Here is a 20,588-nt window from a genome sequence, read left to right on the forward strand (position 1 = left end):
TCTAAAGCTGCTGCTGCTGCTGCTGCTGCTGCTGCTGCACGGCCGCATCGTATCACAGTCGCCCCGGCGTCGTACAGGCTTGTAAATACAAAAAGATGCGGTTGTGAGATGATTCACTCCACTTCTGTAAATTACAGCATTTCAGTGGATATTTTCTAGGCTTAATAGACATTATGCATTCATGAGCCCGGCTCCCTGTGGCACACTCATTTTCAGTTTTAGGTCCGTAGTTGAACAAAAAAAATAAATGAATAAGTTGAAGAATCTCTTTCTAGCAGCCACACTGATGCATCTATGCACGTTGCATGTGTTTTTGCATCATTGACAGTGTCTTTAAAGCAAAACATTCCTCTAGTTTGGTGCCAAATTTAAATCATCCAACATGTTACAGTGGCACAGTTGTATAAAATGCATTGGGAGCGTGTGCAACTCTTTTGCAATGGGTTGTAAAATTACTGTAAATCTATTCAAAGTGTTACGAGGCCGATAGTTTCATCGTTTCTCTGACGTCTTGAGAATTTCCATAAAAGCATGCGTTAAAGTTTCTCAGCTTTAAAATGTGCGATATGAGGAACGCATTTCATTTGCACTGAAGACCAAATGTCCGTGGTAAAAGAGCTGATTTTCCCTGGGACAGTTTCATTTCCAGTGAATATTAACTCATAAGTTTAAAACCAGTGTGTCCACATCGGTTCTGTCCACTGCTGCCTGCGTTAAAAAGACGAATCTATGCTTTTATTACCCGCCTGTAATTCCTGCTCTCTCCTCCTCCTCCTCCTCACTCGTGTCCGTGGGCATGATTGCTCTGTTAAATCTCACATTGCAGCTGTGTGATTGTGTTGTGATGTTTGGAGAGAGGACAGCGCTGTTTCTGTGAAAAGATGTGTACTCTGTGGCCATTATGAAACCTCAGGGTACCCATTACCTCCCCTCTCTCTCACTGTGGATTACATAGATCAGATGCTGGGGGGAGAAAAAAACACCACTGTTATTCATCTAATGCCCCTTTTTCTTTTTTTTTCTTTTTTTCTTTTTGCAGCACTTTTACTTTCCAACTCTCTCTTATGTCTCAGTTTTTTCTCATCCTCTCACGTCTTACACACACACTCTCTCTCTCTCTTTGTGTCTTCAGGGCCAGCATCGTCCAGAAGAAAATCATCTATTTCCAGGAAGAGGGCTCTCTCACCATTCGACTGTGTGAGAAAGGTAATGACAGCTGCCCGTCTTCCTCACCTCTCCCTCGTCGGCTCCTCGTCCTTTCATCCCTGACTGCTCATCATGGTGCCATTATCCCTTGTTTTATCTGTCGTTTCTTTTCTTTTTTTTCTCCCCCCTTTTTGGGAGCCGAACAGCTCCCAGTCTTTTATACCATGTTAAAAAATATATGAAGCCAGCCGAGGCAGCAGGGGGAAAGTGCGAGGACAGTGATTTATACATCTCTTGGGAGTCTGCGCGGAATTTAAATATTCCTTTGTATGTCACCACAGAGCAGCGCCACAGCTTTTATGTTACCTGTCATTTCACTGCAGAGAGAGAGAGAAAAAAAATGGCAAGCCTGTTTTGGAAATCTGTCAGCAGCTCAAGTAAACACTAAACCACTGTGAGACAGTGAGGAGACAGGACCCTCTCAGCTCTGATGCACACGTTTATTGTGCAATAAAAATCAGAGTCTGAACAAATGGTCTCTCAAACTTTATCCCAGGGGAATCTTCAACCCGCTTTAACAAAATCTAATTTTCCAGGCTATTATGCGAGCCAATCAGGCCACAGCGTTTCAACGTGCTGACATAAGTAAGGCGTCTTCGGCGTTTGACTCGTTCTGCTATAACTTAGATGTCAAGTGAGGATTTCTTTCCGAATAATTTGGCAACTCATAAATATTCAAGTACTCCCCTTGACCTATCTTTGGAAAACATTGGTCCAGTGCAATATCTGAATATTTATGAGTCTCTGTCAAGGCTAATGTGTTATTTAAATACCAGTTTATTGCACGGATGTAATTTAGTGACATTCTCCCCTGTTCAGATTGTAGTCACTCATCTGGTGATTTATGAGAGTGTGCTTTGTGTGTCAGAGCTTACGCACACAAACACACCACGCAGTTGCCTCTGTTTGTCTGTTAAATCCTATAAACGGTGTATGTTTTATTAGGTGAGAGCGTCTGATCTGCAGCTTTGAGTCTTGACGTGTGTTTGGTGAGTGTGCTGTATGTGCATCACGTCCTGTCGTCTCCCTGCAGAGCGAGTGTTTGGTGAAGCTACAGGAGCTCCGGCCCTGGAGTGTTGTGCCTGTGGAACGGCCAAGTACAGACTCACCTTCTACGGCAACTGGTCGGAGAAAGTGCATCCCAAAGACTATCCACGTGAGTTCAAAGCACTAATGCACATTAGAGGATGCAAAGCACAAAAATCCAACGTGAAAATTCACAAACACTCAAGCATGTGTTCGTCCAGCATGATAATAGTTGTAGTAAAAGACGTTTGGTTGAAATCCAGACAAAAAAGAATGTTACAAAATTGGAGAAATGTTTGAATAAGATCAACACACTTTACAGCTTCAGTGTCACCTCACTGAAATAACAGTTCCTGAAATAGTTTCACACAAAGCTCACAAGCTTTTTCTATTCTATTTGCTTCCATAAAGTAATAAACCTCTGATGCACTGTGCCATTTTACACATACCATACTTAAAAAAAAAAAAAGATATACGCTTATGTCCATTGATTTTTCTATGTCCTTTTAATTAAACAAGCGACTGGACTTGCATAGTTCCCATTTAAGTTTTCCGAATCTAAATCTGTAAATATAAAGCGACATTCAGCAGCCAGATATCTTAGCTTAGCATAAAGGCTAGAAACAGGAAGAAACCTTGAATCTGCTTTGTGTAATCTGAACAAAGACCAAAGTGTAAAAAGAAGTCTTGTGGTTTGATGGGTGCATTTTGTCCTGGACTGTTTCTCAGCCTGCAGTTTCAAATATCCACTGGTTGCCTGGAAACATCATGATAATGACTAATTTCTGCACCTTTACTTCAATCACTCCTCAGTAAACTCACTGTAAAACCACTGTGTGATGGAGATGTCACTCTCATTGGTAGCAGAAAGCAATAAATTGACAAACAGTAGCACAACATCAGGCTAATCATCTATAATCAGTGTTATCAGATTTAATTTGTTGACTAATTCCATACAGTATTCTGTGTATAGACGGTAACAGACCTCAGCAAATCAAGAAAAACAACCACGGATAAAAGACGACTGATGACTGAAAAAGGAAGTCAGCCAGCTCGCTACTCGTTCAATTAGCTAGTATTCATTTAGAAGCCACTCAAACCGCTGATTTCTGTTTTTCTCGTCTTCCAGGACGAGCCAACCACTGGTCGGCTCTGATCGGAGCGTCTCACTCCAGAGGGTATGTGCTGTGGGAGTACGGAGGCTACGCCAGCGAGGGCGTCCGTCAGGTGGCTGAGCTCGGGTCGCCGATCAAGATGGAAGAGGAGATTCGACAGAAGGTAGAACAGACGATGATGTCCATGTCTTTCCTTTTGGTTTGGTGTCCTGTTTTTTGGACCAAACCTTTGGGTACCAAATAATGAGATCGATATAAGAAGTTTCCTGCAACTACAACAACAGAACAATCTAACCCTCACTCTTTCATTTACAACGCACTGTGGGGTTAAAGGGATAGTTCAGCATTTTGGCAAATTGGCCCATTGCAATAATCCCATAGTTTTAGGAGTAGGTTTGTTCACCTCTAAATTTACTTTGAAAACAACTCTGTCTCGTAACGTTCTGTTATTATCTCACAGCGTGGTGAATGTGCAGGTCACAACTTCTCCAACAGAGCATTTTGGAGTTGTTGGATTGTGTATTTGATGAGTTTGATGAGAGAAACCAAGAAATCCCATGAGCCTCCTTAGCGTAGCTCTGAGCAGCTCGCGGCTCTGCTCCGCCGTTCTAAAAATAGCTTGCACCGACAATTAAAGGTAACGAACCTACTGCTATGACTATAGGGATTATGGCAATGGGCCAATTTGACAAAATGTTGGAATATCCCTTTAATGACGAGCAATAAGAATCTAAATTGACTCAAGCTAAGCTACTTTCCCTCTGTCAAAATGGCAGCTGATGAATGATGAGCAGTTCACTAGTGAAGTTCCCTTTTTTACATCAGACGAAGCATTAACATAGCGACGCGGAGCTCAACCCTCTCATTATGCTCGACTCCATCCTGCATGAATTGAGATTCCTTCCGTGAAAAAACATCGGCGTGGTTCTTTTTGAGGGAACTGAGCCTTTAGAGGATCAGATATTTTTGGAAGGCAGGCATCCACCGGACAGCGCTCCCAAGAGGATACGGCGTTGCATCAGCTTGTCAAGAGCGTGTGAGTTTTGTGTGCACACTCAGACAGTCGAGAGAGCATGACTGGACCGGGCTCAGAGGCGTCCACCACCGTTTATATTGTTAGATCGTTGAAATTGACCTAAAATGTTTTATTTTGCTCTCCCGCAACTAACCTCCTGCACCTGTGCTGCACATCCACTGACATCCCTGCCCCCTCAACTCGTTTTATTCATTTCAATTCATTCAAACACAGCCCACATAGTCCTAACAATACAGTAGTACGCTGGACTGTCCATTAGTGGAGCCTCCACTGCTGATTTCATTCACCCATATGGACCAGCCCTAATCTACTTGTTACATGTATGTTGCTCCCGTGTGCTGGGTCGACTCAGGCCTTCAGTATGCAATTGTGTGTGTGTGTGTGTGTGTGTGTGTGTGTGTGTGTGTGTGCGTGTGTGCATCCTCTTCCTGCCACTCTCTCCCTCTCTCACTCTCTGGGTACTGAAAGGTGTGTCCTGGCCATTTGCGGGGGAACAATAGTGTTTTGTTAGTGGGCTGTCAGTGTGGTGTGTGCCTGTCAGTTTAGGTTTGGGCTGTTGTGTAGAGACATTAGAGGCTGACGGACAGCCCTAACTCCTCTCTTGGCTGGCTCTGTCTGTCTCTGGGGCTAATAACTACCCTGACACAATGGAAACTTCAGCCCGTTTCATAGCCGAATGAGATGGCTTGATTGTGCACTGTAGACTGGAATGTTAGCTATTGAGCTGTAGAGTGAAACAGCTTGATTGTACACTGTACACAGGAATGTCAGCTATTGAGTTTTTGGACTCTATCACAAGGAGTCTTCAAACTTTTTCTAATCCGTGAGTCAAAAAAAAGTTTCATTAAATGTAAACGTTTCGCTTAAAATTGTAGTCGGCTGCATTTTCAATTTGAGAGGCCGCATCGACCCACAAGCACAACAGTTAAATCAAGTTAAATAAAATACTGAAATAGAACGAAAAATAATTATGAACACAACAGGTGTACCAATAGTGGTCCAAACTCTTCAATAAAATAACTGATTACTAAAGAGAGAAAGGTCTCAGCAGTGAGGTAGTCACCTCCATGAACTCCTGCTGGAGCTTCATCTTGGGGGCTGATTGAAATGTACAAGAAGTCCAAGAAGTTAAATCACATCACATGAATAGTTATTGATGAATTGTTTCTAGTCTATGTAATCAAAACAATGTCTAAAAATAGTGAAAAGGAGAAAACATCAATCAAATGTTAAAGTAAGTGTAGTTTTGTCGGAGCAACAGTAGAGTATTTTAGGTAATATAAAACGGCACATCGTCAGCAAATTGTCACATTTGAGGAGCTGGAAACAGAGGAATGTTTTTAAGAAATTTACATCATGTAGTCAAACTATTTTTTTTATCACTTCTGATCAACAGACTTAATTGTTTTGCCCTCAAGGAACATGTGACACAGACAGTATTATAACACAATACATTTTTGGCCATATCAAGTGGTTGACACCAGGCACTCATAATAATATTATATTATGGTGGTATTTCCTAAAGAGGAAAAGTTGCATTAGGCAAAGTATTCAACATTCTAACAACACAAATAAGATTTAATTGGTTTTGATATGTTTTTGTTTATTTTACAATGTAGAGTAACATCTATTGTGCACTGTACAAAGATTTTTATATAGGACTGGGAATGGAGAAACACCAAACTTTCCCAAAGGCAACAACAACAACAAAAACTGCCTACAAACATCTCTGAAGCTCAGCACGTTAGTCAAACTGACAGTTTGTTGTTCTTTTAAGTCTTCCACAGGGAGGCAAACGGAGGAGTAAATAGTGTCCCACAGCTGGAAAATTGTTTATTCTCACGAGAACATTGGATTAATGTTTAATACTCCAGTTGAGATGTAGCTATGAGATAAATAATCAGAGCAAAAGTGAGGCGACTGTGTGCCAGATGGGCTGCCAGAGTCAAATCATTTTCATATCATCATCAGCAGTCAGTCACATAAATGGAGCCGAAGTGTATTCATCAGTAAAGAGGAGCGACTGATGGCACCAGGGCTTCATTTCAGTGCTTGTGCACACACTTTATCCTGTAGATAAAACATATATCTAGTTATTCTTTAGATACAAACTGCAACACACACTACACACGCACTCTTTTCAATTCTCTGGGCCGTCCGAGTTCAGACTGGGTGAACAGTGAAGTGGCTGCTGCAAAGGTGGGAAGCCGACATGGGTCAGTAATCCCTGTCTTAGCTGAGAATCCCAACCATCCAGAGGAGCAATCAGCTGTGGTGATGTGTGGACAAAGACTTAAGACCGACCTCTCCAGCCCAGCGCCGACCCACGCTCCCCTCGCTAACACACACATGAGACGGGCAGACAGAGAGACAGACAGACAGACAGACAGGCAGGGAGGGAGGACGAGGCGAGACCAGAGAGAGCTCTCGCTGTGATGATTTGAAGACAAGCCAGAACATCTCTGTCAGAACTTGTGCAACGCAGGAAGACATCACGTTGTTGGGAAAAGTCATGAGGCAGCGTTTAATAACCAATCAGAAATTACAGGCAGGCTTGTTCTGCAAGTAAATATTTGGTCCAGATGTTGACACAACAGCCCGCTCTGTGATGTAAACCCGTCAAAGTCAGAGTTGAGAACTGCTGCTGCAGGGATTACACAAACATGACCTAAATTTAAACCTCCTGCTTGTTTGTTTGAAGTTGAACTTGGACGTCACCGCCGTCCATCAGATGCTCCCTGCTCAGCATGTGAGCACAAAGACTCGAGGGACAGGACCTGACATGAACGAGTCTGTGGAAAATATGTGTGATAAAGCTCATTTTGAAAAGCTCCAGGCACATATATAAGCTACACAACACATCGCTGCACACCGACTGAGAGTCGCAGCTACTCTCTGAAAATGGGTCGGTCTAAACGCTGGCACCGCAGACTCAACAGGTTAAAACGTGCAAAGATCCTAAAGCGAGTTTGTCACTTCAGTGAAGCTGTCAGAATAAGGTACGCATCCTCTAAAGACAAACAGAGCGGCGGCCTGAAGAAGGTTTAAGACTCACTTGACCTAACACAACAGAATATCTGTGTTTTTCACCCAAAACCTGTCTTACTCTTTTTTTGCACCACCACTTTCTCATACAAGTCAGATTTACTGCATAAAACTCACTGTGATTATCATCAGTATTATGCACATTCCCCACAAACTCAGCAAGTTTCATTGTCAAGAGTTGGGATTTCTCAACTGATATGGTGACCTACATATTAGATGCAGAGATGTGGTAATATTTAGAGACTCCAAAAAAAAAAAACACTTTCAAAACAAAAATTCAGGCACAGAGCTGCAACTTCTGTTGTTTCTCAGTTACAGCATATAACTCCCCAGACCTTTTTATACATGAACCAACTCAACAAATGAGATACAAGCACAGAAATACAGAGATTTCAGGAGCATAGTATGAACTTGAATATATAAGAAGGATATCTATAATTATACTATGTAGCAGTAAATTAGAAATTGGAAAATTTAACATATTGAATTACTGTATATGTCTACCCCATACAAATATGTATGTAAATGTATGATTACCCATTAGTGCTGTCAAACAATCAAAATTTCTAATTGTGATTAATCGCTTTTTTTGTTGTTGGTAGAAATAACAGAAACTCAGTGTATTGTGTAACAACATCCAGTGACGTCATACCGTTGGTATTTAAAAATCACACCATTCTGCATTAGTTTGGGGTCATTAGGTCACATGACTTGGAAGCGATTGAAAAAAAAGTTTGTTTTTTCCCAAAAAATATTCATATAAAATAGAATAAGCACTAAAATACCATACAAATTGGTGAGTCTTATTCATCTAGAGTAGTTAGACCATTCTGCATTGGTTCGGGGTCATTAGGTCACATTACTTGGAAGCTATCGAAAAAAACATAAATTATCCAATATTCACATCATTATTTATTTAATTATTAATTAATAATACATTTGTAATGATCATATTAGTCCTACATTAGAATATATCAGTGTCATTTTTCCTACACTGGCTGTCTGTGATTTAAATTGTAATTTGTCGATGGTCCCTAAATGAGACCGCAGTAGTTACTGTAGGAGCGAAGAACATGAGCCACATAAGCTTGCAACAAAAACGTTTGTGATTAGTAAAATGATAATAAAATTATCATCAGCGTTAATTAAATAAAGTTGCGCTAACTTTAACAGCCCTAACACCTATAAACTACTTATCTGTACTGTTGAGCTTGTGTACAGGGTGTTGAAAGTTAGATGTTTAAAGTTTCAGATGTTTAAAACTAATGAGGAAAAAAGGCGAAGAGGAGATCTATGTTTTATACTGTAAACTTAGATATACTGTAAGTAAATTAAGAACATACAATTAACATATGTTCACAGCATGTTATATATATCTCATTGGGTGTCGAGAGAACTTGGCTAGCTGCTGCTTCTCCCTGTTTTTCGGTATTCATGCTATGCTAAGACATAATAAGTTATAAGTTCTTGTCTGAGAAAGAAAAAAGGCAGCAGAAGGTCACAACTTTCTGTGATTTTCTAAGTTTAAAATATAAAACTCACACCCTCCCTCTGGTCTTTATTAAGTGATTAAAAGCGGGCACAGTCTTAGCAAGTGTCAGTGGGGTAAGATCAGACAGATATGAACTAAAACTGTCCTTTTAATGTCACCGCTCTCTTTACTCCGGGAAACAAAATTACACGGCGCATCTAATTAGTGATTGCTCGGAAATGTCACACGCAGCCGAGAGTGTGTAACGATCACAACGAGTGGAGGTGGTGAAATGTGAAGAGCTGCCGGCCAAGGAGTAACTTCTCAACCTTTTACAAGGCCACAGCGACGCCGACACATGGGACCAAAAAGAAAAAAGGAAAGCTTTCTAATTATTGCCTGCTGTGAAATGCCACATGCTCTCTGCCAGGTGTGATCACAGACAGCAAAATGTCAAGAGCTGCCGGCCGGCGAGCCCTTGGTACCACATTTAAAGAAGAGAAGTGTGATCACGGGCCGAGTCAATTACATTTTAATGAAGTTAACACAATTCTCTGGCCTCTGAGTGATCCCACACACACACACACACACACATCCCAAAATCTCAAGGTCTACCGCAGCTGGCTCGCTCCACGCTGCACTTCTGCTCACCTCTAAAAGGATTTGTCAGCTGGGTTCCCCCCTCTCTCTCTCCCTCGGCCTGCGTTGCTCAGCAGGCGCTTCGGGGCATTTACTTGTCATGGCTACATCTGTTGTGAGAAGCCTTTTGACGTGTGATGCTTTTATGTGGAAGCTTTACATGTTTTTAAAAAAATAAATAAATAAATAAATGCAGGTCCGGTCTCAGCGCTGTAGGGAGCAGGCGGCAGCTCACCTTTTCCTTTTCAAAAGCAGAGGGACAAAAATAAAGAATGAAATAAAAAGAATAGGAGGCCGGAGCATAAAGGCAGGTGGACACACAGCGAGCTCACGAGGCTAAAGGCCGGGTGGTTTCCTGCCCGGGGCCAGACTCAGGCCGTCTCTGGGGGAGAGAAACCTGCAGCTGATATTTCTTCTGTATAAAGTGAGACTTCTTTACACAACAAAGCTTCAGTCTCAGTCTGACTTCCAGTTTGACTCTTAGAAATGTGTCACGGTGACTCGCTGCTGGCAGCAGGTGCTGCTGCAGGTTTCTACTCAACTTTCACTTTGTACTGACTGAAGTTCTCTATCACTCTCCTCTCTCTTTCCTCTCTCTGTCTTTTTTTTGGCTTCTTCCCTCTTCCTCTGTTGTTGTTTCTTCCATACATACAGTGACATCATGCAAAAGTTTGGGCACCCCTGGTTTAAAATTCCTGTTAATGTGAACAGTTAGTGGAAGATGAAATGATCTCCAAAAGGCATAAAGTTACAGATGACACATTCCCTTTACATTTTAAACACAGTATATATATTTTATTTTCATCTTTTACATTTTCAAAATGACAGAAAAGGAAAAGGTTTGGGCCCCCTGCATAGTTAGTACCTAGTAGCCCCCCCTTTGGAAACTATCACAGTGTGTAAATAGTAAATATCTTGTCTGATACCTTGGTCAAAGTTATCTAAGAGCTCAAGTCTCCTGGGTTTCGCATTCTTTTGCACGCTGCTGCTTTGTTTCCCCTTTTTCACTCTAAAATTGTACAAAAATAATATATTGATAATTGATTTGAAATATTGCAAAATAGTGTCTCATTTTTAACTTTATGCCTTTTGGAGATCATTTCATCTTCCACTTGCTTAACTGTTCACATTAACAGAAACTTTGACCAGGGGTGCCCAAACTTTTGCATAATGCCATTGTAACTCTCCCTTTTTCCCTTCACCGTCTTCTTTCCTTTCTTTCTAACCAGTCTTACTTGAATCTGTTTATTTCCTTTCTTTCATCCGTCCTTAATCTTCCATGAAAATCCATAATTTGAAGTGAAATATTTATAAAATCAGCAACAGGAAACACTGAAGAACATCAGCGAATATCTCATTTCCATCATCCCAGCTCTCTGCGTATCTCTTTTCCTTAATCCCTCTCTTCTGTATTTGCATCGTTTCCATCCACCCTTGATTTCTCTCCTTCCTCTTCTCTACATTTTCTCCAAACACCTCACTGACTAACTGATTGACATCCCTTCACGAACAATCCACCATAACACCCCCTCTTTTTTTTCCTCATGCTCTTATGAGTGGATCAGTTTCCCTCTGTTCTTGAGTGTCTCATTTTTTACGCCATCCTATTCTCTCTCTATCCTCTTTCTATTTTCTCATCGTGTTTTTTTTGCTATGTATACAATTTTCTCTTTGTTTCGAAGGCCTTATTTCAGATAGATTGTCAGAAAATGATGGGGGGATGAGATGAAGGAGAAGAGGACCGAGAGAGCTATCCTTCACTTTCAACCGTCTGCTCAAAACACCTCCAGGAAATTGCTGCAGACGTGCCACAGATAGACATAAAGGCCAAGCGGCAAACACTCCCTACATCTTTATTGCCTCTAGTAGACGTCCAGATTGCACCGCTGAATAGAGGAGAATAAAAAAAAAAAACACCAGGTGCCGCAGCAGGACTCCAAAGTTTCCCTCCGATTCCTTTCTTATGTCTGACACCTGTCAGATTAAGAGCAGGGGAAGTAATGCTAAGTGATGTACTTTCTCTCTCCGAGTGTATCTGTGTGTGCATGTTCACAAACCGTCACCGCTCTCCGAGATGTTTTGTCGACTCGAGCCGTCACAGCGTCTCTCCCTCTCTGCTGAGAGAAATGTTCTTGTGCTGCTGCCGCTCACAAACGCCTCAGCAGGGAAATTCTCCCTCCGTCGGGTTGGTAGTTAGCCAGGATCGCTGTTCGACATGCGTGCAGTGAAGGGGAGCAGCATCAGCTCTTTCTCTCACTCTTCTCTCTCTGTATTTTACAGTAGAAAGTCTTTTTTTCAGTACAGAGAGTCTTTGTAGTTTTTGTTTTTACCATGGGAAATGTCTGCAAACAGGAAAGAATATTAAAAATCTGGTTTTATTTTATTTTATTTGACACTAGGACATAGCTACAAAAGGTTTTGTGTTCTCACAGAAATGAATACATCATTGTAACACTGGTTATTCTTAGTGTTTACTTTAAACTTAGTTCTCACTAAATCAATCTACATTTCAGGTCGTGGATAAAGTAACAGTACGAGGTCAGAGATTTATCTTCTCTACTTGAACCAGGTTTTATTGAACGTTCATAGGACAACATCCACCAGTCTCAACCGTCACTAACTTAAAGTGAAATTCCGGCGTAAGTGTAAACCATGGTCAAACACACCGTAACACCGAGTTAGACCCCCCCTCGAGAGATCAATTTGCCCGACCGCTACATTCACGAGATCCACCAACTTCAGCAAATACCGCAATATCGCCACACACGGCGCTCTCCGGATCCACTGCCTGACCGCAACCAAAACGCCACCATTTGCCCAAAATAATGCTCAGAACTGCACCAAATGTCATCAATAGTACACACAGGGTCCCAGCACGTAGTACGAGTTGTCAAACATCTGCTAGCTTTGCCTGTTTTCTTTAGCAAGGAGATGCAACTCAACTCACCTACTTCTCCTCCGGGAGCCGCTCGTTGTGGAGGAAGCCCTGACGAGTCGATCACCGAGTGCACCGGAGTTCCGCAGCTCTTAAAAATGCTCATTTGCGCCTATATCGTGGCCAGCACTCGATAATAATAGTTATAAAGTGATATGCAAGATAAAAAAAACAAAAACTCTGATTGTATTTCCATGAGGTAATTGTTGATTGAGCTGCGGAACTCCGGTGCACTCGGTGATCGACTCGTCAGGGCTTCCTCACCAACAAGCCGCTCCAGGAGGAGAAGTAGGTGAGTTGAGTTGCATCTCCTTGCTAAAGAAAACAGGCAAAGCTAGCAGATGTTTGACAACTCGTACTACGTGCTGGGACCCTGTGTGTACTATTGATGACATTTGGTGCAGTTCTGAGCATTATTTTGGGCAAATGGTGGCGTTTTGGTTGCGGTCAGGCAGTGGATCCGGAGAGCGCCGTGTGTGGCGATATTGCGGTATTTGCTGAAGTTGGTGGATCTCGTGAATGTAGCGGTCGGGCAAATTGATCTCTCGAGGGGGGGTCTAACTCGGTGTTACGGTGTGTTTGACCATGGTTTACACTTACGCCGGAATTTCACTTTAACAGGCAAAGTGCATTATGTCTTAACTAATAAACAGACAATGTACAAACATTGTCTCTGCACTTTTACCATTATGTCAGTTATTATCTCAGTAAGTCTGAGGAATATAATGTAATAATGGATGAACAGATGTCAGAAAGAAAGAAGAAAGTTTTTAATCTGAGCTGAATTAAGTTTAGTTTAGTTATGTTTACGGTTAGCACGCTGGCTTTAGCCTCCAAGTTTGTATCTAACATTCCCAGATAGGCCAGTATTTATAAAAGGCTTCAGTTCAGACACAGACAGATGAGCAGCTAACTTACTGAGAGATGCCAGCATTTGCATCCTTTGCTAATGTTATGTTAAAGGTGCAATATGTAAGAATGTGGCCAAAAACAGTTACTGCAGTCAAATTCAAAACGCAGAGATCTAATTTTTTCTCCCAGTTGTAGCGGCCGGAGGCTGAAATGCCACTGACGCCGCCGGAGAGAGGAGAGAGGGCTAGGTGGCACAACATGTAAACACGTAAATTCAAAACATAAACATGATTTGCAGTCTGCAAAAAAAGATTTTTAATGCGAATACTCTGGCTGTACTATTGTTGTTGGTGAGTTCATCATGTTATATGAACATTATTCCTGAGTCTCTGTGACATATTAGGAGGATTTTACGGCCAGTTGCTTTAGATTTCTTACATACTGTACCTTTAAACTAAAGTTTATAGTTTAGTTGATTGTGGTTTATCTCAGCTTTTTCACTGTCAACTCTTTTTTTATTGCTTTTTGTTTGCTACTCTTAAAATTTGTCCAAGATTAGCAGTGTCACTTAAAGCAGAAGTAAGCGATCCGGTCGTTTTGGCTAACTTCTTGTCTTCCATCTTCCGATGGAGTTAGCAGTTCCCACCCTCGTCATGGATCTATTGGTCCTTGTCCCTACGAAACCACATTCACGCGCATCCCTTGGCTGCACACACAGAGAGGGCCGCCCCTTTATGCCGTTCTCTCTCCTCATTGGATAAAGGTTGTAGGATACAAGGAAAGTTTTCTCCTCGGCTTACAGCAGAGCAGAGTGACTGACAGACCCGTGTTTCAGACCAAACACTCTATATAAGTGATTGCCGTTGGAAGATATTTTTTATTTAAGCCTTATATTAACATAAATATTCCGCTTACTTCTGCTTTAAGGTTAGGGATGCACGACTTTGGATTTTTGCAGACACACAAATATTTTCAAACTTATTTTGGCCGATTGCTAATGTAAATAAATACTGATATATGCTTCTTCTTTTTTCCACTGAAGAGAATAACACCAAGTCTCTCCTAATCTAGAATGAAGCCTTAATTAACTCTTATTGTGATGACACTTATAGATACAGACATCACACACATCACTGGTGCTTTATAAATATTGCAAATAGTAATTTTTGTTGTCTCTTTCAAGTACAAAGTACTTCCATACAACTGACACGTTGAAGCTTAATTATTGCATGCTGACTGCACACAACGGCATACAGTACATTTTTATATCTGCAAATGACTATTACAGACTTTTTAATTTATTATCGTCTGATACAGATGTTGAACTGAAAACCTACTGAAGTTCCAGGTCTAGATTATATTGAAGTAATCTCTCTTCAACGATCTCTGAAAATAAACTCATTTGTTACCCTGGACCAGTTTAAAAACATTGTCACGCTTCTGAATGTAACGGCTTCAAAAATAATCCTAAAATTGTTGATAATGCGTGATCGTACTTTATGTAACTGCTGCTTGATTTGTATTATTATGATTAACTGTTATGTGATTGTTGTTTTGATTTGACGATTGATCTCGACGTCATTGGAAATTAGGGTTTACCCTCAAGGGCCTTCGAGATCTAAATAAAGGTTAAAGAAAAGAAAAGAAAGAAAAAGTAATCTCGGCTTGAGGAAAACAACAGAAGACGTCACATTCGGACAACCCTCTCTTCCGCTGGCTTCTGTAATGACAACATGCACCTTGGGTTTGATTCCCAGGTGCTGGTACTTGATACTATATTGTGGTGTAGCAGTGGCGTACGGTGCTGAGGGAACATCTGCAGCAGCTCTCACTTTCAACAAGACAGGGGAAGGAAACAGAGAGGTGGGAGTGTGAGTGGAGCTGCAGTGATACAGAGTACAGCTGAACACTCGCAGGTGGACATAATTACTTGGTGTTGACTACATGGTAACCGTGTCACATCATGTTGTCACTTTGTGGGAGCAGGAGGTGGGACCTTGTCAAGGCTTCATAAATAATGACACGCTGACGTCGCCAGCAGCGTTTTCTTGATGGGAACATTGGGGGGGAATTTTTTATTTTTTTTTCCCAATGCACGCTCGTTATTCATCATCACATCTCGATACTTATTGGTCGGACGTCGTGTCTGGATGAATTCGCACTCCTGCAGCCGCCGTCACATCAGCAGCCCGACATCCTCGCACTTCTCTGCCTCCGGGCATCTAGTTTTTAATCAGATACGTGTCATCTTTGATAAACACTGAGGAGAATATATTACTCTTTTAACCCCTACACCTGCTGCTCTATTGAAAACGATGCATTGCTTGTTTATTTTCATAATTTACATATTTTATTTTGCGCACTTTAATGCTTTTCACATCTGTGTTTGATATATGTCTACTCTTCGCTGTGTGTGGATACAGTTACACTTGACTTTTTCAGGTGTATCAAACTGGTCATACAACAAGTCAATATGAGGGTGTTGTCTGCTGCTGCTCTATATTTGGACTTGACTTGTCTCAGAGAGCGAGAGGTGGGTGGGAAATAAGAGACAGCTCATGTGTCTTTTCCTCTTTGTGTACTTTGTGCACACGTAGGAGTTGTATTATGTAGCTCTGTCTTGGGTTGAGCTGTGAGAGGGTGAGGGGGTAGTTAAGTCAGGGAGCAGCTGATGACAATGGGACACACACACACACACACACACACATGGAGGGTCCAGGGGGGATTTTTTGGAAAGCTTTTTGGCGGCTGACAGACGGACAGCGTCTCACGACTGACTCTAATTGGTGGAGAGTTTCAGGAGAGGAGACAAGTGGACGAACGAAGCGGAGGATAAAGACAGTGACAGCCGACGAGACACATCCTCCTCTTCCACTCTTTAACGATTATTTCATTTTTTTATTCTCCCTCACACTTCACTTTAGTCCCAATTAATTGCTGCATCCCTGCGAAAAAAAGAAAAGAAAAGAAAAAAAAGAACGATCACTGCAGACCTTTTTTTATCTTGTGACATTAAAGATGGAGGTGCGAACGCTTCCACTAGGCCCCGAGTGTGAATTTTTTTTAAGGCTGCTTGACTGCAAAACGCATCCAATGGAAAGATGCGAGTGGATGGGAACAAATGTGCGCCTGGTGGTGGTGGTGGTGGTGGTGGTGGTGGTGGTGGTGTAGGTCGCATAAATTTAGGTGAAGACACATTGGTGCGAGCGTCGGATGTGTCAGTGTGAGAGAGGAGAAGAATATCACTTATCCTGAAGCTGTTAGAGCGTAAACTGGAGTTAATGCTAAGACACAGCTCTGGTGTGAAAAAGCTGCTCGCCTCACTCTTCTCACATCCCTGTTTACAAACATGAGCAGATTTATTGTGTTGAATTCAATCATTTGAGTCCAGTGTTTCAGCCTGATGAGTTTGATTTATGATCTAAAGTCGGATTTTTTGACTTCTAGTGCCAATTAATTACAACGTTTTCTGATTATACTAATTACTGCCTGACCCGTGTGTGGTGATTATGTACTGTAATGTTTGTGTGTTGGGGTGATTCCTGATGAGCTGCTATTCTTCAGTTTGTGAGAGCGTGAGTGGGAACAGGTGTTTGTGATTAGATCCTGTGAAGCTGTCGAAGACGGGCTCAAGTTGTTATGTCGTAAATTAGGCTCTATTGTAGGTGGTCAAGAATAGTGGTGATGATGGTGATACGAATGTTTTGTCAGAGACGGAGGAATCTAAAAATAGTGCAGATGTAGCTGCTCTATCAACAGTTTGAGCATCTCCTGCTGCATTCAAGGCAACACAGAAAAAAACGAGCTCCGAGTTGTGAAAAATTAATGGAACGGTGTTAAACTCTGAAAAATACAGGTCAGAAACAGGGTATCATCTCAGAGCTCCGATTTTCCAATTTGATCCTCATCGTTAATGGCAGGAATAGGATTGTAACAGAAGTTATTTGTCAGTGTTTTCACTCATCTTCATCTGCTGCTTCCAAAAGCATAAATTGCTGCTGCATATTTTTCATGTTCAGCAATCAGCCACAAGATGACAAACTTCTTTCTCCTCTGAGTTAGCCTGTAGTGTGAACGCTATGATGTCAGAAGTCGGACATTTCCGAGTTGGAGCTCCCACTATTCAGTAACTTCCGAGTTGTCTTGAACAGCGTTCATCTTTAGTGAAGCGAAATATTTCCAGGTGAACGATTTGTATCGTTGCTGGAGAGATTTATACCAAACTGAAACTGAACTGTTTCACACATTTAGCATGTGAGCTAACACAAAGACACAGGATTAAAACTTGGAAAATGTAGCTTAATGTAGTACCAAATATTATCTTTTTTTTTGCATATATTATCTCCTACAGTGCTGCTTCGGTCGACATCGCCTTTCAGTGTTTGCATTGTTGTTAACTACCTTGTTAGCTAATGTCTGAACTGTTCACTAATTGGTAATATAGTGAATTATTGTGAATGTAAAAACTCCAGTTAAAATGAAACTATACAAAAAGGTATTTTTGAATATAAAGCGACATACACCTTTAACCACAGGCTCATAAATACATATTAACCTTTAACCTTTAGCTGGTTTATTAGCCTGTCCTCAGCTGGCAGCTAACGGTGGCTTTATCTAGCATGGAGTTCTTCTGAGCAGGAAGTGAACAATAATTTTCTCTGTCTATTTTATAGAAGCTGTTTAGTGAGGATATAAGAACTTAACCACAGTCTAGACAAGTAAACTGAACGTCATCATCAACTCAGACCAGCAGAAAACGCCACCGAGCCGTAGAGTTGGATAATTCTCTGTAGGTTCAGAGCTCAAAGAGTTTCACCAGAGACATTGATCTAAACTTCCTCTAAATGGCTTTTAAAGCAGACATAGAGGCAATAATTATACATGTGATGTAGTCACTGAGTACGGGGAATTACAGCTTAGAGATCTCTGAATGAGGATATCAAGTCATCGAACACCGCGGGGAAACACTGGAAGGTTTTTACTTTAACTCTTCTTATTCTTGTTATTCTTCCCTCTACCACACTCGGTATAGATAACAAAATATCACGAGTAGCTGTGTAATTGTCATGTTTATTTGATTATTATCAATAAAATGTAATATTTTAATGTTTTTCTTTAGAATCACTGTCAGCAACCAGTTTAAAACCTCCATACTCAATACTGTTTTGTTTTATAAAAGGTTAAAATGTCTTAACATTAATGTTTCAGCAGTTATAATGAAATGAAATGATCAGGAAAATGTAATTTCATTGTTGTGTTGTTTGCATGAAGGAAGGTGCGTGACAGGGGAACTGTAATGACTGCAGTTTCATTTATTATTGAGTAACTTTACATGAATCAGACCGAGAACATTGACGTCACGTGGCCTTGAATGTTTATTACCAGGAAATTATGTTTTCATTTAATTCCTGTTCAGTGGAAACATGTTGGCTCCAGTCAATAGGTGTGTTATTAGATTCATCTGAAGTGACCTTGTGAAAACTGTGAGCTGTTCTCTCCCTCATGAACCTTCACAATGAAGCAGAGAGTTGTTGGTTTTTTTAGACTATTTTTTTTGTCCTGCACCATTTGGCCTCTATTCTTGTGCTGGTCATTTTGCAAACAGAGAAACGTCCTTGGCCTGGTGCAGCCATTAATGTCCTCCGATGCTGCTGCTGCTGCTGCTGCTGCTGCTGCTGCTGCTGCTGCTGCTGCTGCTGCTGCTGCTGCTGCTGCTGCTGCTGCTGAGAGGGTTTGTGTCGTTGTTTGTCATGGAAAAGGACCAAGAGCGTGACTCAGAAGACAGATGTTCGAAGGGAAGAGTTTAAGAGGCTTTACTAGAAAAATAAAACGAAAACAAAGGATACGGAGAACCAAGCAGGACAAACACACTCCATCTCATTTTGTACGATTCACTAAGTCGTCTATAATGTAAAGCCCCAAGGTCCAGGATTTATGTGCTCACACTGTTCGGTCTGATCATCAGCCACTCTGTACATGTACAAGTGCTAACAGCGCTAGCCAGGCTGTACGCCACACACGGACCAAATTTCTGACTTGTCAAATATTCGTCCGATCATCTCGATGGTCGTTCAGGAGCAGATGATCAATTCTTGCATCACCCTGTTCGTGCTGACTCTCAAATGAGAGATTCAGCTCAAAAATCTAAACACATACAGTGTATGTCCAGCTAAAAGACTGGGGATCACACGTTTAAAGGGGACATATTATAGAAATATCACTTTTTGAAGGCTCTTTAACATATATTTGGGCATTTATCTTGCCTTCTGGCCCCCAAAATGCAAGAATTGACAAAAAATAATCTGTAATGTTCAGGCTCCCTAGATTGAAATCCATGTGGTTTTACAAGCTGTTCCCTCAGATGTCTTCCAGTGATGTAACAAGCTTTTGAATTTGCATAACCCCACCCCTACCCGGGGCGAGGAGTGGTTCATTTGCATTTAAAGGGACAGGCACTGAAACCAGCCGTTCTGAACAGGGCTGTTTTGAGAGGATGAAAAGAGCTGTAATGTTTGATCCTTGGGGTATTTTGACCACAGCATGTCTTTAAGGCACCTGGGAACTAGTTTAATTTGTGGAAAAGGGGCATGATATGTCTACTTTAACGACTGCGCCAAATGAGGGAACACAGATTAGGTCTACACAATTTGTCAAACCAACTGAAGCCACCTGAACGCACCTAACTCTTGCAGGAGTTTTTAAGGTGTAGATGACGAAGGTCTCAGGACCGAAACGTTGCTCAATAAAACCTCTACAAGTGATGACAGTGTGCGGGAGCTTTTTCTTAAGGTGTAGATGTGAATTGATTTCCACAGGCGAGGTTAGTTAACTCTACCTCCCAACTTGCTTTATCAGCCTCCTACCAACAACATACAGCGGTTAATCATCTGCTAACTTCCTGTCAGCGAAAGTGATTCCACCCGTGAACCCTGTTGCAATGCTAGGCAACAGTTTTTACAAAGTGTAAACAAACATGGGCGACATATGGCTCGCCGCTGCTGCTGCTGTTGTTTTTTTGCAGTTATCCTCTGTAGGAAATCCAGTAAAAAGAAAAAAAACAGGTATGGATCAAGTTGTGTAGGAGTTGACGTTGAGTTCAGTTCAGACGCTGTTTTTCTGTGTCCTATAACTCCTCTTTTTCATTCGCTGTTGGTAAACAGTAGCTACACACTATCACATTGTGTCCAGAGTCGGCTCAAAAAATTCAAACATGTTTGAACTGTAGGTCTACGTGCAGGCTGCTAGGGAGCTGATGAGCAAATG

The 20,588-nt window shown here is 41.5% G+C and overlaps 1 protein-coding gene across 1 annotated transcript in view; it reads left to right on the forward strand.

Moving 5' to 3' along the window:
- spon1b (spondin 1b) overlaps positions 1-20,588 on the forward strand; it is a 104,075-nt gene that overhangs the window by 33,964 nt on the left and 49,523 nt on the right. The window contains exons 4-6 of the mRNA XM_085780075.1: positions 1,133-1,206; positions 2,240-2,362; positions 3,362-3,510. Coding sequence (XP_085636201.1) covers positions 1,133-1,206; positions 2,240-2,362; positions 3,362-3,510 — 346 coding nt within the window. The remainder of the gene's footprint in view (positions 1-1,132; positions 1,207-2,239; positions 2,363-3,361; positions 3,511-20,588) is intronic.

Source organism: Trachurus japonicus, chromosome 6 (genome assembly GCF_045865225.1).
Source record: "Trachurus japonicus isolate A0001 chromosome 6, Traja_1.0".
NCBI lineage: Eukaryota > Metazoa > Chordata > Actinopteri > Carangiformes > Carangidae > Trachurus > Trachurus japonicus.